This window comes from Aulonocara sp. 'chitande type north' Nkhata Bay, linkage group LG15, assembly GCF_057382095.1.
Source record: "Aulonocara sp. 'chitande type north' Nkhata Bay isolate Kocher_YH1m ecotype deep benthic linkage group LG15, A_spYH_male_GT1.1, whole genome shotgun sequence".
Lineage (NCBI taxonomy): Eukaryota > Metazoa > Chordata > Actinopteri > Cichliformes > Cichlidae > Aulonocara > Aulonocara sp. 'chitande type north' Nkhata Bay.
In genome coordinates, this window is record NC_141358.1 from 10,166,774 (window position 1) to 10,186,872 (window position 20,099).

Below are 20,099 nucleotides of genomic sequence, written 5' to 3' on the forward strand. Positions count from 1 at the left end.
AAAGTGGAAACCTGAGACAATAATACCAGCAATACTCTAGAAAAAGAGCTTAAAAATAAAAGTTTGTTTTATCAAGAACTAACAGTTAGTCCAGTGTTGGGCCAGTGTAGATTAGTGTGGCTACAGTGTAAGCATCGGTGGATATTAATTACAATTGACTTTGTGCACCCAACCAGCTCCAAATCTGGCCCAGCTCCATATGATTACAAAGAGGCTTTTATTTTTGAAGCCTCAGTCCGGATACACAGAGCTCCATCGTGGCGATCTTGACTCCGGTGGACCAGGCTCCCGCCGGGCAGACAACGGAGAAGGGTCAGTTAGTACCAGCACGACCACCGAGCAGCACCGAGTTTCTGACCTGAAACCTCCATAATGCATGGGGGCAAGAGAGGGTTGGTGGCTCCGCAGAACACTTTCCTGGAGAATATAGTCCGGCGGTCCAGCGGTGAGTTTGACTCTGAAATGGAAACAGAAATAAGTGATGCTTTCGATTTTATTTCTCAGCCAGGGAACCACACAGGACTGGGATGCTGAAGTATACCGACGTGTGTTATTTTTGTGCCATTTGCTGGGAAGCAGAATCAGCAATCACTGATTTTTTTTTCTTTTAAGTAGCATTTTTTTTTTTTTTACCTGAAAGTTGACTGACACATTTCTTCTGATATAGAAAACAAAAAACAGTCACATTATCCGAATTATGTGGATAAATAATGAAAAATCTAAATTATAGTTTGCTCTTATGGGAGGCTTTTTAAATTAGCTCTAAATAAAATTAGGAAAACACTAATTATTTGTCTTACTTATCAAGTAAGAGTAAAGATTATTATTTATGTGATGAGTGCAATTTTACACCACCATATATTATGATTTTCACAATATGAGGAGTTTAAAGCATTTGTTTGAGGATTTGTGAGGTTGTTCCTTATTTATGCGCATTGTTGCAGAAGCTAAAGTTCATAAACGAATGAAATCTAGGCCATCTGCAGCTCCAGATTTGATGCATGGTGTTTGTTCAGTGGTATTAAGGAGTAAAGTTCTGCTAATGTGAGAACATATAGTCTCATTTTTACAAGAACTGGATTTGCAGCCAATCCTAAAGGTCGTAATGTTCTTTTCAGGGATGTATAATTTGATTTATGGCACTTTATCTCTTAGCTACAAATACCAGAGAGTAGAGCGCAGTTTTGCTGTATACCTTTTTTTTGTTCCAGAAAGGAAATGCATGTCAGCAAAACAGCCAGTAACTGTACTACTGGCGTAAATATTTAAAGTACTATGTGCACAGCAGGCAATCAGACATTATTCTCATGAGACCCAGAGGCTTTTCTTACAAATGTAGATGGAGGGGTGCAACATTGATTCAGTGTCTGTAAACTTTACTCTTCACCTCAGTAATGTGGTGGTTATCTGAAATTCAGTCTCTATTGTCTGAATGTCTGACCACAAAAGCCCGCAGAATGAACAACATGTACAGTAAGTTCAAGTGTGCAATTTAATTTGGAAGAATTTCAGTCACCCTTTTGTCTGAAGACTGCAGACTGCTCTGAAACTGCAGTAAAGTGGAAGAAGTTTTCAGCTCTTCATCAATATTTGATTCGCATTATGAGTGGAACCTAAACAGCTTTTCTTTTCTCCGTCTCATCTGGTAGACAAATGTGGATGACTTTTGCATCTTGTTTCCATTATATGCAGTAGTAAATATAAACTTGCATTATGGTGATTTAATAATGTATGGCGATTTGATAAATAATAAAAGGTATATGTTTTATTACATATGTTTTCTTTATTTGTAATTTGGTGTTTAAAATTTCCTGTATTTTGTCTCAGAAACAAGCTTCCTGTTGGGAAATGCACAGGTCCTGGAGTGGCCAGTCGTTTACAGCAATGATGGATTCTGCAAGCTGTCTGGATACCACAGAGCAGATGTGATGCACAAGAGCAGCACATGCAAGTAAGATGCTCTTCAAGCACGCAGCACCTTTCTTTCTGGTGCTTGACTGGAAGCTTTAATCCACAATTTTAGTGTGTTTTTTTTTCTTGTTTTTTTTTTTTATACATTGAATCTCCACTTTTTATTTATCAAAAGGGGAACTAATCTAAATACCTGGAAATAGTCAAACCTGAAGTATAAAAAAAACATATATATAAACCTTACATTATGGAAACTCATAATCTGTTATTCACATTTCACTATGTTTTCTTCCCTCTTTGTCTTATTTTGCAGTTTCATGTATGGTGATCTGACTGATAAAAATACGATAGACAAAATCAAACAAACATTTGACAGCTATGAGTCTAATTTCTATGAGGTGCTGCTGTATACAAAGAATAGTAAGTACTGTAAATTTGAATCGCAAGATTTTAACAAAAAACAAAAATAAAATGAATTAAGGAATAAATGTTAAAAAAGAAAAAGAAACGCACGATTAGAAGTGATATCTGGTCATTTACTTTTTGTTTTTTGATTGCTTCCCACAGAAACACCAATATGGCTTTACATGCAGATAGCCCCAATCAGAAATGAAAATGACAAGGTGGTGCTTTTCCTCTGCACCTTCAGAGACATCACCCTGTTCAAACAGCCAATTGACGATGAGTCCACAAGAGGTGAGAGACTTTATGTTACTGTACCAATAATTTCCACCTGATAGTATTCTGTATTTCATTGTATTTCTGGGATTTTCACATTGAAAGCTTTGGAGTTATCGCTAAAGGTCCAGCCATTACAATTAAAGACAAAGAGTGTTATAGATTTTGATTGCACATGAGTGGCTTTGACTTATAAGACATTAGTTTCCTGGTGTGTAACGTACAACTGTCCAGGTGTTGTGTGTCCGGGTCAGTGAACAGTGGTCTCTGTGAGTCTATGCAGTGCCATATCCCTGGGGATTAATTGTGCCACAGAGACTTTTTCCATACACCAAGCAGAATTAAATGACAGTGAGGGCACAAGGAGAAGGTAGCTGTATGAATAATCCTGTTTCACAGAGGTAAAAAAGGGTGTGGCAGGTTTCTGAAGATTGATTTTATATACTATTATATTATTATTCATATATTAATAGTTAAATATTTTTCAAGTCAGGATTTATTTATATCATGAATCTGCAGCGGTGCAATATGCATGGTGCATTTAAGGAGTGGACCCAAATGCAGTTGCTGGAGACTGACGTAATTAACCGTTTATTAGGATTGTTATAAAAAAAAAACTGAATTCAAAGTCCATTAATAAAGTCACCAAAAATCTGAAGAAAGGAGCCAGTAGAAATAATAATTAAAAAAAAAACTAACAGGGAGCATTCAAGGGAGATAACATAGAGACTTAGACAATGACTGAGGGGAAAGCAAAGGCAGGACTATTTATACACATCAGGGTAATCAGAGAAAGTGGAAACAAAGGGGTAACAAGGCACAGCCGAATCAATTCCAGACAACAAGACAAGAGGACAAAAGTTAAGCTAGTAACAAGACTTAGGAGACAGATAACTGCCAAACTAAAACAGGAAGTGAGAAGCTATAACTAAACAGGGACACATAGACACAAGAAAGTAGGAGGAACAAATAAAACAAATAGACCATAATATACAGAAACTGTAACAAAGAACTAAAAGACAAAAAATAAGAAACTAAGGAAGTACGTGAAAATTCAAAACATAAAGAGAATGTGAAAGAGACAGATCATAACAAATGCAAAAATGCAGGAAAAAAATGTAAACAAACAAACAAACAAACAAAAACAAAAACAAATTTTTGTAGTAAGATAATCCCCAACATCTCTGAGACGTAATTGATCAGACATGATGTCACAGCACTGAATGGTGCACTCGGTCAATACCAACATAATGGTGATACTAATCAACAGGTATGAGAGCCTAAACCTGTTTATTTCCATTCACTGGCTAACAAAACACTGTGGGAAAAATTACAAAAAGAAAATGAGACTGCCCCTCATGCAACTGACTTCAAATATGGCGCCACACTTGTTTGTGTATGTAACAGGATACCTTCAAAGTTTGACTCTTTGTCAAAACAGATGAAAAAGAGACAAGCACATAGAGATTCTTTGATTTAGTCGATGCAAGTACACGGGACTTGTTTATTATAAATCTTGTAGAAATAATGTCAATTGAAATTGGGATCACTTTTATTTTTCCTTCAGTTTCTGTCACTTGTCTTTTCCTTCTGTGCTTCCTCTGGGAGTGGACCAGGTTTTCTTTTGCTGGGTAAAGTTTCCAAGTGTTGAAGTGTTGTGAACATTCCTAATTTCATATAGCAGGAAACAAATGCTCTCTCCTCTTCCTGTTTTGGCTGAGCAGTCGTGCTTGTGGCAGGTAGCAGACAGCAGTGCACAGTTAAAGCAAGGCTAGTAGGCAACCAGTCTAAACGCAGATGGTGTTTTTATCCAACTGCACAAATTCAGTTCAAGTCAAAAGATATCTATTGCCCATTTAACAAAGAAAATCAACGTCACCTAATACTCCCATAAACTCCAGTAAAATGTAAACATCTTAACATTAAATGCTCTTAAATGTTTCTTAATTCTTAAATAATGCCGTGCTGTTTTCCTGTGCATTCTGTGTTGCTGTCTGTGGATAGGGTGGACAAAGTTTGCCAGGCTCACACGAGCACTGGCCAACAATCGAAACTTGGTGCAGCAGTTAACACCACTCAATAAGTCGGAGGTCAGCCACAAGCCCTCCAGACTGGCTGAGGTGAGCAAGACCCAGAATTTTCTTTCTAGAATCTGTATCTTTTAAATATGGCTTAGAGGTTCTTGTATCATGACGGCAAATGTTTCCTCTCAATGAAAGGCTCTCCAGCTGGGATCAGACATTCTCCCTCAGTACAAGCAGGAGGCCCCTAAGACCCCTCCACACATCATCCTCCACTACTGCACTTTCAAGACCACTTGGGACTGGATCATCCTCATCCTCACCTTCTACACTGCCATCATGGTACCCTATAATGTTTCCTTCAGGACCAAGCAGAACAACTTGGCCTGGCTGGTTGTGGACAGTGTTGTCGATGTCATCTTTTTGGTTGACATCGTGCTCAACTTCCACACCACCTTTGTGGGTCCAGCTGGAGAGGTGATTTCAGATGCTAAGCTCATAAGAATGAATTACCTAAAGACGTGGTTTGTCATCGACCTGCTGTCCTGCCTGCCCTATGATATCATCAATGCCTTTGAAAACGGTGATGATGTGAGTAAACTTTAATAAAGATAATTCTTTTAATGCGGGATTAATTGCTCAGACAATGGTATGTCTTTCCACGTATACATTAAAACGTATCTGCTTTACTGTTCTTTTTTTAATGTAGGATATCCTCACACATGCCTCTTCCACGGGTCATCTTCGTGAGTCACATTTCCACAGAAATAGCACACGGACTGAAGACTCCGTTCTCCCAGTAAGTAAATTTCTGTATTTCTTTAAATATGCTGTGATAAATATGGTTTGTACCATGCCTCTTGCTCTATGACAGTTTGGATAGGCTCCAGCCCCCCCGCCCCGCGACCTTGAATTGGATAAGCGGAAGAAATTGGATGGATGAATGGATGGAAATCAGGTCATATTATCGATCCCTTATGGTGACAAAACCACACTGAATAATCACATTGCAGAGTCTTTGAGCTCTTTGTTTTGAGTTTTTCACCCAGAACATTAGTATTGTCAACAATGATATCTACAAAATCCAGTGTTTACCGTGACCTAACGGCAAGAAGGTCCTGGGTTTGAATCCAGGAGGAGGCTGGGGCTTCCTCCCACTATCTAAAGACATGAATGGGTTAGGTTTATTGATGATTCTAAAATGGTCTTAGGTGTAAAAGCGAGTGACCAACCACACACAACCAGTAAGGGAATACTAATTTTTCCCTTCACCAACAGTGATTCCCATATGATTTTTGACCAGTATCTAGTGTTACTGTGGCCTTCTTCACTTGATTCTACATCATCACCATGACTGTCACATGTTTAAAATCGTGGGCAAGTTAATGTCACGTGGTTATTGGTCACCTGACTGCAAAACCTCCATATGGCCCTTGTTTTTTTTGTACCTACCCCTTATGATCACATTAAAGTTTTTAAAAAATAAGGTGGAGTCAGCTAAACTGGTAAACTCAAGGCTTCAAAACATCAGTCCACTAACCGGTAGGTGATATCATGATGAGTTCATTCATTCATCTTATATATATGATCTCTATTTACATTAGGAGAGAGCCAAAATAAGACTAATTCTAATTTAAATAACTGTATGTAATTGTAACTGTATTCAATTGTATGTAAATAATTTATTTTACAATATCAGTGTTGCAATAATATGTAAAAGCAGCCAAAAACAATCATGACTCCCGAGAACAAAACCAAGCAGTAGCATGATTTTTCAATTTTAGCAATGAAAAATATTCACCCTTTAAGGAGATATGGTTGTTGTTTTTTCATATGTACAAATGTAACATCTCTTTGTACAACAAAATGTAACAACTCTAGTCGCACTCCGTTCTTTCAACTCAAAAATATTAAATTTCACTGGCATCCCACAGGGATCTGTCCTGGAGCCTCTTTTATTTATCATCTGTCTACTTCCTCTGGGCCATGTCTTCCATAGATTTAATATCAGTTTCCAATGTTACGCTGATGACATGCAGCTCTGCCTGTGCGCCAAATGTTCCACCACTTTTCGTACCACTGCTCTCTGTGTTTGCCTCCAGGAAATCAAATCCTGGTACTCCTGTAAACTTTATCAAATCGAATAGTGATAAAACCAAGGTTCTCCTCACTGACACCAGTTCACCTTGTGTAAATGTAAATGTTTCCCTCCCTATTGACGACTCTTCTCAGGTCTTCTCTCTTCCTGGTGCTCGGATCATTACCAGAACTGCCTCCATTAGTCACAACATACAGGCCCATCAGCAGCTTCTTTGGCTAATATCATATCATAATGATATCAAGATTCTGCTCATCACCTTTGAGACCACAACATCGCTCTGCAGTACCACTCTTAACTTCTGCACATCAACACACCCATTTGCACTCTTCTTCCTTCCATCTCACTGTCCCTTCCCCTCAACTGAATACAATGTGAGCTTTCAGATGCTCTGCTCCTAAACTCTGGAGTTCCCTCTCAAAGCGCACCTCTTTAAGTTGCCATACTCTCTCGGATTGTCTTCCACCAGTCACATGAATCCTCTGTTCTTAATGATTTTACACATTCTAAACTTGTTTTATTGACTTGACAGATATTTTCTTCTCTTAAGGTGAAATCATTTTAATCATGAAAACCAGTGTAAATTTATAACATAAGATAATAATGCAGCTTTCATCTGATGTACAATGTATTGTATGTTTTAATCTGGATATCTGGTTCACATTTTCACTTTCTTTCTCTGTAGGGTCTCAGCAGCCTCTTCAGTTCCCTTAAAGTCATCCGCCTGCTCCGTCTGGGCCGCGTAGCCCGAAAACTGGACCACTACCTGGAGTATGGAGCTGCGGTCCTGGTCCTGCTGGTGTGTGTCTTCGGCCTGGTGGCTCACTGGCTTGCCTGCATTTGGTACAGCATTGGTGACCACGAGGTCATTGATGAGACCACCAACACCATTAAGACAGACAGCTGGCTCTACCAGTTGGCACTGAGTATTGGAACTCCTTACCGCTACAACACTAGCGGTAATGGCCGGTGGGAAGGAGGTCCTACCAAAGACACGCTGTACATTTCTTCTCTCTACTTCACCATGACTAGCCTGACCACAATTGGATTTGGTAACATTGCTCCAACAACAGATGGCGAGAAGATTTTCTCCGTGGCTATGATGATGGTGGGCTGTGAGTACCCAGTCACCACACACTGTATTTCCAACATGCATCACATTTAACAGTTTCTCCAAAGGTTTCACAAAACCTTTGAAAATGGCACAGGAAACATTTAACTAGCAGCCACAATGTGAGTAATACAGCCATATAATGGAACGATCCATGAGTTTTAAACTGTACTTGGAGCTGGGAAAGGATGTTTTAACCATATTCAGTAGCATCATTTGTGGGTGTTTACCAGAACAACAGCTCTGTAACAACAAAAACAGCCCTGTCTCCCCATCACTCCACACTAAACAAAGCATACATACTTTGATGTCATTCGTGCATTCATCCATTCATAATATGGTAGTTGAACCTTGCAGGAGATGAAACAGTCTGGTTACACTTCCTTGCACGCTAGTCAAGATAACGTGCTCTCCAGTCCTGCTGGCTATTTACCAGCTGCCAGTAAAGCAACATATGGTACGCGTGTTCTAAAACATGAGGAGGATCTGTGCAGGATATTAAGTCCCAGCACGCTGTGATCAATACATGGCTGCTTTTACCCATAGTTAACATAGTGTATGGCATTACTGATGTATTTAGAGATGACTTTGCTTAGACACTAATATATTTATGTAACCACTATTGAAAAATGTCATGGCAGAGTTGACTTTGCTGTCTCTTTTTACATTTTCAACAAAGTGAAAGTGAAACATTGCAAATCAGTTGAATTTCTAGTTTTCACAAAATATTTTTGAACCATTTACCTTTATTTATTGCAACTTCCTCCTAACCTTTTAATGTGCATATCCTCAGTGGACATTATTAAGGAATACTTTGCTAGGACTGAACTGGGCCCCTGTTTTCCTTCAGAACTGCTTTAATTTTTCAAGGAATAGATTCAACAAAGCGCTGGAAACATTCCTCTGAGATTTTGGACCATACTGACGTGATAGCATCACACAGTTGCTGCAGATTTGACACCTGAACATCCCATTACACCATATACTGTAACAAAGGTGCTCTAGTGGATTGAGATATGGTGGCTATGAGTACAGTGAACTCATTGTCATGTTCAAGAAATCAGTTTGAGATGATTTGTGACAGGATGTGTTATCCTACTGGAAGCAGCCATCAGAAGACAGGTGCACTGTGTTCCTAAAGGGATGGACATGGTCAGCAACAATACTCATGTAGACTGAGCGGCTCAAAGTGTGCCCTGAAAATTTTCCTTTTCACCCAGAGAACTGTCGCTCATTGGATTTCTTCTCTTTTTCAGACCATTCTCTGTAAACTCTAGAGATGTTTGAAGGAGAAAATCCCACTATATCAGCAGTTTCTGGAAAACTCAGACTAGCTCGTCTGGCACCAATAACCACACCACATTCCCTTAAATCGCCTCTCTTCCCCATCATGATGCTCAGTTTGAACTTCAGCACATCAAATTGACCATGACTACGTGCCTAAATGCACTGAGCTGGTGTCATGTGATTGGCTGGTGTGTGTATTAGCGTCACAGAAACATCAACTAGACATCCATTTAAAACATTAAAAACCATTTTCAGTAGAAAATCTCTTCCTAAAGGTCTGGAAGCATGCTCTAAATCAGGGATGTAAATAGGTTGTCTATCTGTACCTGCCACCCTAATTGACCAAACGGACAGTTAATTATTATTTAAAATCACATTTCGATAATGACAGAATTCAATATTCAGAAAGTGAAGTAAGTATTTATTCCTTATAGAGCTAAATGATCCACAGACAACATTTTCCTCTTTTCATTCTGGTCATGGTTTCACGTTTAGCTGCAGCCTCGGTGCTTGAACCACTCTGAGTTTCGGCTTTGTCAATAATCAAAAGTGACATGTTCAGCGCCCATCACAGCCTGCTCTGTGAATGTCTGTCTGAGGGCCGGTCGTCACATCAGAAAAGTATTGCATGTTAATTCAGTCAGTCGTTTTTTCAATGCAGGGAATAAATGTCATTGCATTCTTCTGTATTTCTCATGGTCAGTAGAAACTTCATGAAGAAAGTCAAAGTTAAAGACTTCATTTATTCCCAAATTACCCTTAAATTTTCAGCAAATACAGATATTTTTTCTTTACATTCCCTGTGTTGCGTGACTTTCAGTATTTAATGGGACACGACTGTCAAATTGATGAGGATGAAGCTTATAACATGAACTTAGAAATGATGCATTATGTTATATAAGTCTACGTATAAGTCACGCCATATTCCTTAGCTAACTTCAAAACTATCTAGAACTTAGTACTGTAAGCTTCGTACAGTCGAAAGTAAACACCCATTATTCTGATGGCGCCTGGATCACGATGATCATTCAGTCACACTGCAGTGTCGGCGTCAATTATGGCGCATAAATCTCCTGCTATAGATACGGTAATTATTTGAGTGGAAAAGTAATCGAAGAGAGGGCCAGTTTGCCTGCAGGCTCGGGTGTAGTAAGTGGACAATGAGCCATCACGTTAGATATGTATCCTAACCTCTGTGATCCTGCTGTGGTGACCGGAGATGAAGCTTTCCCGTTGAGTGGATAAAACCTCACAGTAAGAGATGCTGAGTGACTCTTTGAGGTCACTGCAGCACGGCACTCCTACCCAGGAACTGTGGATTAGAAATTATATCATAAAGAGTTAGCCCATCCCTCGTTGTGTATATCAGGCTATGCATACATGTATTTAAGAAAACTGCACTGTCAGCAGTGCTGTTTTGTGTACATTTACTTTTCAGTAAATTACAAAACAAAACAAACAAAATTATTAAAAACAAATAAATAAAATTCACTAAAGAGTTTATCCAAAATGTAAAATGCAAAAAGTACTATATTATTGTAGAACCAAGATATAATGATTATATGCTTGTAGTGCTTATACAGCATCACGTCAGATGGACATCCACACTGTTTTTAAGGTTTTCGTTTTTCTATCACTGTAAAATCTTTGAAATCTTAAAATTACTTTCATTTGTGCACCAGCGATTATGTAATTACAGCATCATTGATCAAGTGTTAGTCATGTATAAATCAGGGGATTGTGATAAAGAGAGGCAAGCAAAGGTTTGAGCAATCATAATCAAATGGCATAATTTGGTGATTATCAAAAGAAAAAGAAAAAAGAAGAGTCTTTGATGGTGCTGTACTCTTACTCCAGCCTTCATACAACTGCAAATGAGCGCTAACAAGATTTCCCTCAGAGTGGCCTGGAGGAGCAACTGTTCTGCATGAACAGGGTCTACAGGTTAACTCCTCATCAGGTGGGAAAATGACCTTTGACCTTATGACAAGTCACAAAAGTCCCCGAAGGTCTAGAAAGGCAAGTAGATGAGCTGGTTTGTTCCTAGAATGTCATTTGGAGGGAAAAAGTCTTCACGTGGTTGTGTGGAAGCCGGTAGCGTGGAAAACACTTAAAGGACAGTTAAATATCAGCATGCTCCGGTTTTTTCCCGTCATAAACCAGTAACCTCACCTGGAATTTTGCTCTATAACAGCTGGGACTCTAACCCTTAATTGGACAAGCGGAAAAAATTAAGGGAATAAAGTTTTGGATTAGATCTCAATTAATTATTTAATCTTTAATCCAAATATAAATTTTTTTCATGTTAAATACTCCATTAATCACGCATATATTCCACTGAAACGTTTTGTCATAGGCAGTTTCCTCAACAATATTTAACTCTAAATTTGAGGTATGAAAGTTGGATACTGTGATCCCATAAATATGATTATTTGTTATCTAAAAGCATTTATCTCTTACAGGAGAGATTAGTTCTCTTGGCTAGCTTGAGAATGACTTGTCCCCCCAGATGAGCTGGAAGAGATGGTCATGTCTCGGATAAGCGTAAGAAGGCGGATGAATGAAAACGTTAGATTCGAATAAATAAGATGAACTCTTGCTCTTCTGTCTTTTCTTTTAGCGCTGCTATATGCCACAATCTTTGGAAACGTCACCACCATCTTCCAGCAGATGTACACCAACACAAATCGCTACCACGAGATGCTCAACAATGTGCGTGACTTCCTTAAACTTTACCAGGTTCCCAAAGGTCTGAGCGAGAGGGTCATGGACTTCATCGTCTCCACCTGGGCCATGTCGAAGGGCATTGACACAGACAAGGTACAAATCTGTGCAAAAGTTTCAGGGGGTGCTTTCAAAAACTGATGTGCCATTACTTGTCAGATTTATCTTTTGGATTTCATGTTTTCATTTATTGGCTTTCCCAACAACCCAATTAAAGTTTATGCCCTTGGTTAAATCTTGCCTGCCTCCCATATCTGCCTTTTAGGTCCTGAACTTCTACAGTCCATGCAGTCAGTAACAACATTACCATTGTTGTTCTCATGAAGTAAATCCGATCACATGGTCCAACATCTGGAGTTTAAAGATTATTTAAAGAAGCAGCTTTCATGTCTCTGCAGTTCTATTTTTAAAACGTTTAGTAATACATCTGCTAAATGAGCAGCGGAAATGTGCTACATATTTAATGTCCTCCAGTGATGATGCATTAAGTGTTTGCTGCACAAATCTCACCATGTCTTTCAGGTTCTCTCCATCTGTCCTAAAGACATGCGTGCAGACATCTGCGTCCACCTCAACAAACAGGTGTTCAATGACCATCCAGCTTTTCGCCTGGCAAGTGACGGCTGTTTGCGCTCTCTCGCCATGGAGTTTCAGACTACACACTGCGCACCTGGAGACCTCATCTTCCACATCGGGGAGAGCGTTGATACGCTCTGTTTTGTAGTCTCGGGTTCACTCGAAGTCATCCAAGATGACGAGGTCATCGCAATACTAGGTAATCCAGGGCAATATTGTGAAATAGACCAAGCAAAGTTGTACCTGCTGCTCTCAGTTGAAGTTAGAGCAAAGTTTTCTGAAGTCCTTTTTATGCTTTACAACCTATATGTGTTCGACTTCATCCCATTTTATTTATATTTATCTGAGTCAACAGATGTTTATATGATATCTGGCCCTGTTCAGGTAAAGGTGACGTGTTTGGAGATGCATTCTGGAAAGAGACCACGCTGGCTCGAGCCTGTGCGAATGTGCGCGCTCTGACGTACTGCGACCTGCACGTCATCCGGAGAGAGGCTCTGATGCGGGTGCTGGAGTTTTACACCGCGTTCGCCAATTCTTTCTCCCGCAACCTCATCCTCACCTGTAATTTGCGAAAACGGGTAAAACTTTCACTGTCCTGTCTTTTAGTAAAGGATGTTAGTGTCATCTTAAAGCAAGCGATTACTGATTGCATTTTGTTGTCATAGGCAAAAGAGATAACAGGGTGCACAGCTCCCACCCAGCTGGACTTCAACATTGTACATTACACTACTAAAATTACCAAGGTGCAATGGACTGCAAGTGAATCAGTCTTTACAATCTACAACAAATGCAATACAACCAAACCTGCTTCTTTACAACATAAACTCTCCATCTACAAACTCCTACATCATCAAGAGCTGAGCAACCAAACCCAGTGCACAGGAACATCTATAACCACAACTTTTCACCAACTGACAGTATGAATAAAAAACACTTTTTCTTATTTTGTTTGTATTGCAAAGCATTTTGCAATGTCTTGCCATGCATATGCTAAACACACATATCTATATGTGTGTTTAGTACTTAAATGATCATTAAATTTAAAATAAAAGGAGAAATAAAGAACGAAAAGGTGTTTGTGCCAGCAGTAAATCATAGACAAAAATTAGAATCAAATCCCTTCTTTGCAGATGAGACTTCATTCATACAACATGTGCTGTGGCCTTGAGCTAGGCAGCATGGAATACCTGAGTGCGATGCAGAGTTGTATACAGTTTTCCATAAAGTGTGTAATGGTAAATGGATTGTGTATATATATATATATATATATATATATATATATATATATATATATATATATATATATAGCACATTGTCTTTGTATCGACCGCTCAGAAAGCCTTTTTATCAAATTACAAACTGAGAGTGAACAGCTCAAATGTGAAGAGGATAAATGTAAATAAATCAGCACATGCACACTGTCTCCATCCAGATTTCCCCAATCTGTGAAAAGGACAGTGACAAAAAATTAGTTCAAAGCTGAACAATTAGCCGGTCCAAACTAAGGCTCTAATATTTCATAGAGTTTCTCCTGGCTACGCATATTGATCCCACTACAGCACGGAGCTGCTTTGCTTTCCAGCCACAAGAGTAGGTTTCTTATACATTCTGCTGTAATACTATCTTTTAAGTTCTTAATGGATGTTCATATCGCGTCAAGTCATCCCAGGGCACGTAGTCTGTTGTGTTCTTTGTTCAGGACTGAGATGTATGAAATACTTTTGAGGATGTAGGTTTAAAAAATTTGAAGGAATTAAACAGACTCATAACAGCTCGAACTCTGGCTGTAACAAAGCAGATCGGCCTATTAAGAATGTTTGAGCAATTGTTGGAAGTGCTGTGTAGTAAATATTAATTGGCACAGTTTCGTGGCAGGTATTTGGACTTTGCAAAAGTCTCAAGCCCTCTTCATTTCTTTATGTTTTGTTAGGAAAATGGGAAATAGGTGCAGTGGTTTATTGAAACCTGTGCAAACATACATGGACAGTATACAGTATATGAGGCAAAAACAGTGTGTACAATTCCTAATGAGCTTTAAAAACAGTATTTGGTATGACCACCTTTATTCTTCAACACGGCCTCTCTCAGACAAGCTTTCTTGTTATTTCTTAAGTAGTCTTCAGTCTCCAGGCTTCTTGAAGGAAATTCAAAGCTCTTCTTTGGATTTTGGCTGCCTTTTGTTCAGTTTTCTGTTAAAATGATCCCACACTGCTTCAATAATGTTGAAGTGTGGGCCTCTGGGGAGGCCAATCCATGCTGATAGTGTTTGATGGTGTGTTTTGTCTATCCAGGTATATTTTTACTGCATTGGCAGTGTGTTTGGAACCATTGCCACTGACTTTCAGCACAGTCCTTGTGTAATTTGGCATACCTCAGCCTCAGTTTTACTTCCTTGAGAATGGCTCCTTGACAAACACACTTCCATTGAGGCCACTTCTGAGGAGGCTTCAGTCAACATTGAAGGGCCAGATGCATCTTTCAGGTCCTGTGTCAGGTCTTAACATGAATGATTCATAGGACATGTTGAAGTGGCTTAACATCCTGTGTACAAGTACTGGACTGAAAATTAGGGGTGCAACGATATTCGTATCGATATTGAACCGTTCGATACAGTGCTTTCGGTTCGGTACGCATATGTATCGAACAATACAACATTTGTAATTTATTTTATCAACTTTCCTTCTGACGATGCTGTCTGTGTGGAGCGCTCAGTGAATCTGCGTTCGACTACTCCGCCTAGGCTGCACTGTCGAGCGCAGATCCACTGAGCGCTCCACACAGACAGCATAGACAGAAGGAAGAGCGCAGGGCACCTCCCCCACCCTCATTCAGATCTGGCGTTTGGAATTATTTTGGTTTTCATGTGAGGTATGACCCTGAAGGTAAGCGAGTCATGGACTAAAGTAAAACAGTATGTTGGATGTGCCATGCAATGCTTAATTACATGGGTGGGAACTAGTGTGTTAGCGCAGTTAGCTCGTTAACGTGTTGGCCGTCTAGCCCCACGCACGGGGCGATCGGCGGTAGCTCGTTAACGGAGATTTGCCGTGTTGTGGCGTTAAGGTCATTTCAACGAGATTAACCTGAAAGCACTAGTGGGAACACAACGAATATGACTGCACATTTACGCTGACATCATCCTAGTGCAAAAACAAAAACAACAAGCATGCTACTAACTTTAGCCGAGTCATTTAGACAGCTGTTAGCACGTGATTCTCCTTATGCTGCTTTGAATATAGCCCAGAAGAAGCGGATAGTATAGCTTTTATTTTGGAAAGAGACATTTCTCTGTAATAAACTCTCTTTTCCAAAGATGAGTGATTCCTCAATCAGATACAGGGCTTGCAATATCGCTAGCCCAACGTCCTGGGGCTAGCGATTTTTTTCAGTCGGGCTACCAAAATCTATCTCTGCCCTGCCCGTCGGGCTATTGTAGGAAAAATATATGTCAATGCTTTTGCATTCTTTCAGAAATGTAGCTGGGTAATTATGTCATTGGCATCGGTGAGCCACTGTCAATATGTGACATATTGAAATCGCGTTTGAATTTGCGCTTGTTTTTTTGCTTTCACTTTGCAATCGTGCAACTGTGTATAGAGAGCGACAGCACTGATCTGTGAGTGATGATAATTTGCGCACCAATTCCTCTGACATCGTCTTATTAATTGTTAGCTTACTATGCAAACATGACAAGTGAAATCTCCTGCAGCTTAAACATGTGAGAGGTTGATCGCGCAGAGAATCGCTGAGCTTATGTGAGTGTGTGTGTAAAAGCAGCAGGATATATATTTTAGTTCTGCTGAGCCAAATAAGACAGGTCAGGGTGAAGAAGTGACAGCCAAAGAAAAGCTTACCACAAAACGGAGAAGTTATGACAAATCAGACTATAAGGCAAAAAGAAAGTGCAGCTTTATGGTTTCATGGACAAAAGAATTTCTGTGGCTGCAATATGACGAGCTATATAACCAGGGGTGCACATAAGTGGTCCGCAGGTGCGCATTCGCTGTCAAAATAAAAAACACGCACAAGGGTTAGGGTTAAATTTAAAAACTGTACTTTTGAGTTAAAATATATATTTATAAGTTTAATAAATGACAAATTAAAAAGGCATGAACATTTTTTTGTATCGAAAAAATATCGAACCGTGACACCAAAGTATCGAACCGAACCGTGAATTTTGTGTATCGTTGCACCCCTACTGAAAATGAGTAAACAAGCAGCCAAGCCTGGAGAGACACTGCTCAAGAGCACTTTGAAAAAATAATAATAGGGAAGTCTGACTTCTTTAAAGCAAAATATAAAGAAATAAACAGTGACTTAAGAGTTCTTTGCATGTTTAATAACATAACAGGTCCTAGACATTTTGTAGATTACTTATGGGCAGCCGAGCCCATTAGTAGCTGTCTTCTACATTGGTTTTCTAATCTATTTCTAATCATCTAAACTAGTCAGTTTCAGATTAATCCAAAAATGATATTAAAGAAGTTGATGCTAACTATTACACTATTAATATATCAGTTGAAATAGTGGGAGCTTTGTACACAGTGGGCTTTAACCTGGGATTCATGGGGGTAAGTGTTTCACAGATTAACTTCTCAGGTACACCAGCACTGAAAGTTTCTACCAGAGTGGTATCGGAAGGTAGTGAGACGCTTGGAGTTTATTGACATTTCTTTTCTTTGTCTTCAGAAGGAATCAGGAAAGACTCAGAGCCTAAATTGTCCTCCATTATTGACTTGTTGCTCCATTAACGGTTTCCCTTGTGCATTACTGCTTTCAGCTCATAAATATTTCAGCATTCACAACAGCTGCAGGCAGCTGTCCTTGCTTTGAAGCTGCATTATACGGACATTGTACAACTTGCTTCGTCCAGGTCGAGCACTAGAGCATGCACACTGTAAGTTACAATTTACAGTGTGTCCTGTATCAGTGTCCTCATGCACGCACTCTCCCTCTTGCAGGTCATCTTCAGGAAGATTGCCGATGTGAGGAGGGAGCAGGCGCATCAGAGTGACGTGACTCTGTCGATTCCCGAAGACCACCCGGTTCGCAAGCTGTTCCAGAAGTTCAGACAGCACAGAGACGCTCAAACGGGAGAGTCCAACACTTACTTAGATCACAACTGCGTGCAGGTGGAGATGCAGCAGCACCCCCAGCACCACACTGACTCAAACTCTTACACTCAGCCCAGTCACTCAGCATCTCCTCAGCAGCGGCAGGAGAACACCTCAGCAGGAGGGGGGAACAGTTGCAACATGCCTGAAAAGTCAGAGCAAAGGCGCACAATGGAGGCGGTGGAGTCTGCATCAAAGCCTTGTCCAGAGAGCCGGTTTGGCCAGAGCAGTGGTGCAGGTGGAGAGGGTAACGCAGGGAGCGGCAGAGGTGTGAGAGGCTGGGCAAAGTTTAGAAACGCCACATCTGCTGAGCCAGCACGTCCTCCTGTCGAGCAGGAGAAGCAGACTCAGAAAGCAGACGAGTGGCCGAAAGGATCGCAGTCCTCAGAACAGATCGCAGCCCCCAAAACGAACCACAAATCAGGGGGAGGCGGAGAGAGGGGAAGCACAGAGGGCAGCAACAGCGCAGGTGAGGAAACAAGCGCCCTGCACAAAACCGACTCCTGCGACAGTGGTATCACAAAGAGCGATCCACGCATCGACCGAGCAGGAGATTCAAGAAGCTCCTTCGAGCGAAGCCCGATGGAAAGGAGCCCCATGGAGAGAAATCCATTCGAACACAACCTCGGGGTTTACGCCGAGGTCTCCCTCAGACACTCATTCGTGCAGCCGCTGTCTGAGCAAGCACTGCTTCAAGCGACGCTCCACGCGGCCAAGCTGGAGCTGAAAGCAGACATTCAGATACTGAGCGGGAGACTGTCGCTGCTCGAGGCTCAGGTGAGCGAGATCCTCAGGCTGCTGTCGGTAAAAAGACTCTCTCTGCCGCCAGCGTCCTCTCCAAAAGCAAGACGGAAAAGTCAAGACTCGGTCACCGCCTCCAGGCCGGCTTCACCCAAAACAGAGGACGAGGATCTTTAAATTTTCTCACTTAATAAAAAAAATAAAAGGATTAGATAAGCATCGTGCATGTCCTGCTGGACTACAAGTTTTAATACTTGATTGCATGCAGAAATGTTACCTTAGCACCACAAGGATCCAGGGATTTATCTTATACTGTAGCTTTTAACTTATGAGACACTTGTGTGTGAGAGGAAGCAGGGACAAATAATTAACAACAAGCACAAAAAGGAAATGATGCTTGATGAGGTGCTTGGCAAAACATGCAAGTTTGATGAAAATAAGATGGAGTAGCTCTTTACGTTTCTGGAAGTCAGTTTACAGTTTTGAGGTTTTTTATTTTGTTTGTTTTCTTGGTAGAAAACCTTGAAGTTCACATTTCTATTTTGTGGACAAGCTGAAGCTCAGTGAGCGTTTCATCATGCACAGTGTATTATAAATACACAGCTTTATCTTATTTAGGAGGGAAATCCAGAGTTTTTGTTGCTCATCCTCAGTGGAGCGACTACCTTCCGAGTTAATTATCAGGTAATTAAATGTGCCTTACAATAGCAAAGCCTCACTGCGAGCTGTTTTGATGAAATCTAATGTTATATATACATATAAATCTATATGCATTGTCTTATTTAAAAACTCATTTCCTGTGCATGTAAAAATAAAGGACAGCAATGCAATAATGCCACTTTTACATTTTTGTTAAAGGTTTCTTTTCCTTCAGGATGTGAACATGTCACCAGGTTTTTGCAGCAGACTCATTGTGCATTTTTCTTCACGTAGCTTTGCATCTTGCTCAGGTATCTTTGTTCTCAGACTGAATTTGAACGATTTCTATTTATTAGCCATTTTGTAGGATAAATGGTACTGCATATCCTGTTTTAATCATTTAAATGATGGTTCACTATGCATATCTAAAGGGAAGGTGCACTAAACTCAGTTTGTTCATATTTTTTGGTGGTTTATGAAACCACTGGGGAAATTCTGTGTGAACTGTAAGGGTCCAAGCATGTGACTGTTAAGTATGTCTGTTCTATGTTACGTTCAGAGACGACCTTGCATGCATCCGAGGGAGCCTGTCAACTGTGAAATGAGTAATGAAAAGTAATGCCTGCTCACCATCTGTTGTTTAGTTTCTTCTCTTATGTAACACAAAAGTCTGCCTTTAAACTGGAAAGTGCAACACGCAAGCGGGTTTCATGTCACAATGTTTTGTTTAATCCAGGTGAGTCACAGGAGGATACCGATTACAGTGGATTTACACTTGACTTTCTTCAAATATGATTTTTATTTAGCAGTTGACAAACAAAGCAACACTTTTGCACTGACTTCTGAATCATCTTTAAACATCAGTGCTAATAAGGAGGAAGGATGGATGGATGGATGGATGGATGGATGGATGGATGGATAGATCACAAATACTTAATTGTAGGTGCCCACATGGAGATAACAAGTCAAGGAGACACAAATTATGCTGTAAGTACTGCGTAATTTCTTGATAATTTGGCATAAAAACAAACAGTATTTCTTACATTATAAGAACACTGGACTTTTCAAGGTGCAGGTCATGCTGTGGATTGACATAAACTTGCCTAACTTCCAGCTATTTTAGAGGAAAGGAGATGCTCTTTTCCTACCTACCTAAAGTATTTGTAGCTAAATATAATTACAATGTAATTTCAAAT

At 40.1% G+C, this 20,099-nt stretch overlaps 1 protein-coding gene across 1 annotated transcript; it reads left to right on the plus strand.

Annotated features, from left to right (window-relative positions):
* The first annotated feature begins 285 nt into the window (after positions 1-285).
* LOC147312543 (voltage-gated delayed rectifier potassium channel KCNH5-like) lies at positions 286-19,638 on the plus strand. The gene is made up of 12 exons (XM_086264163.1): positions 286-445; positions 1,828-1,951; positions 2,225-2,331; positions 2,479-2,607; positions 4,594-4,709; positions 4,809-5,201; positions 5,320-5,409; positions 7,394-7,823; positions 11,727-11,926; positions 12,353-12,605; positions 12,791-12,987; positions 17,371-19,638. The coding sequence occupies exons 1-12, from the start codon at positions 373-375 to the stop codon at positions 18,439-18,441; spliced, it is 3,183 nt and encodes a 1,060-aa protein (XP_086120289.1). The 5' UTR covers positions 286-372; the 3' UTR covers positions 18,442-19,638.
* The last annotated feature ends 461 nt before the right edge of the window (positions 19,639-20,099 follow it).

Coding starts and splice junctions, on each gene's coding strand:
- LOC147312543 (XM_086264163.1), top strand. CDS start 373: ATGCATGGGGGCAAGAGAGGGTTGGTGGCTCCGCAGAACACTTTCCTG. Junction 7,824..11,726: donor GGCTATGATGATGGTGGGCT/GTGAGTACCCAG, acceptor CTTTTCTTTTAG/CGCTGCTATATGCCACAATC. Junction 12,988..17,370: donor CCTGTAATTTGCGAAAACGG/GTAAAACTTTCA, acceptor TCCCTCTTGCAG/GTCATCTTCAGGAAGATTGC.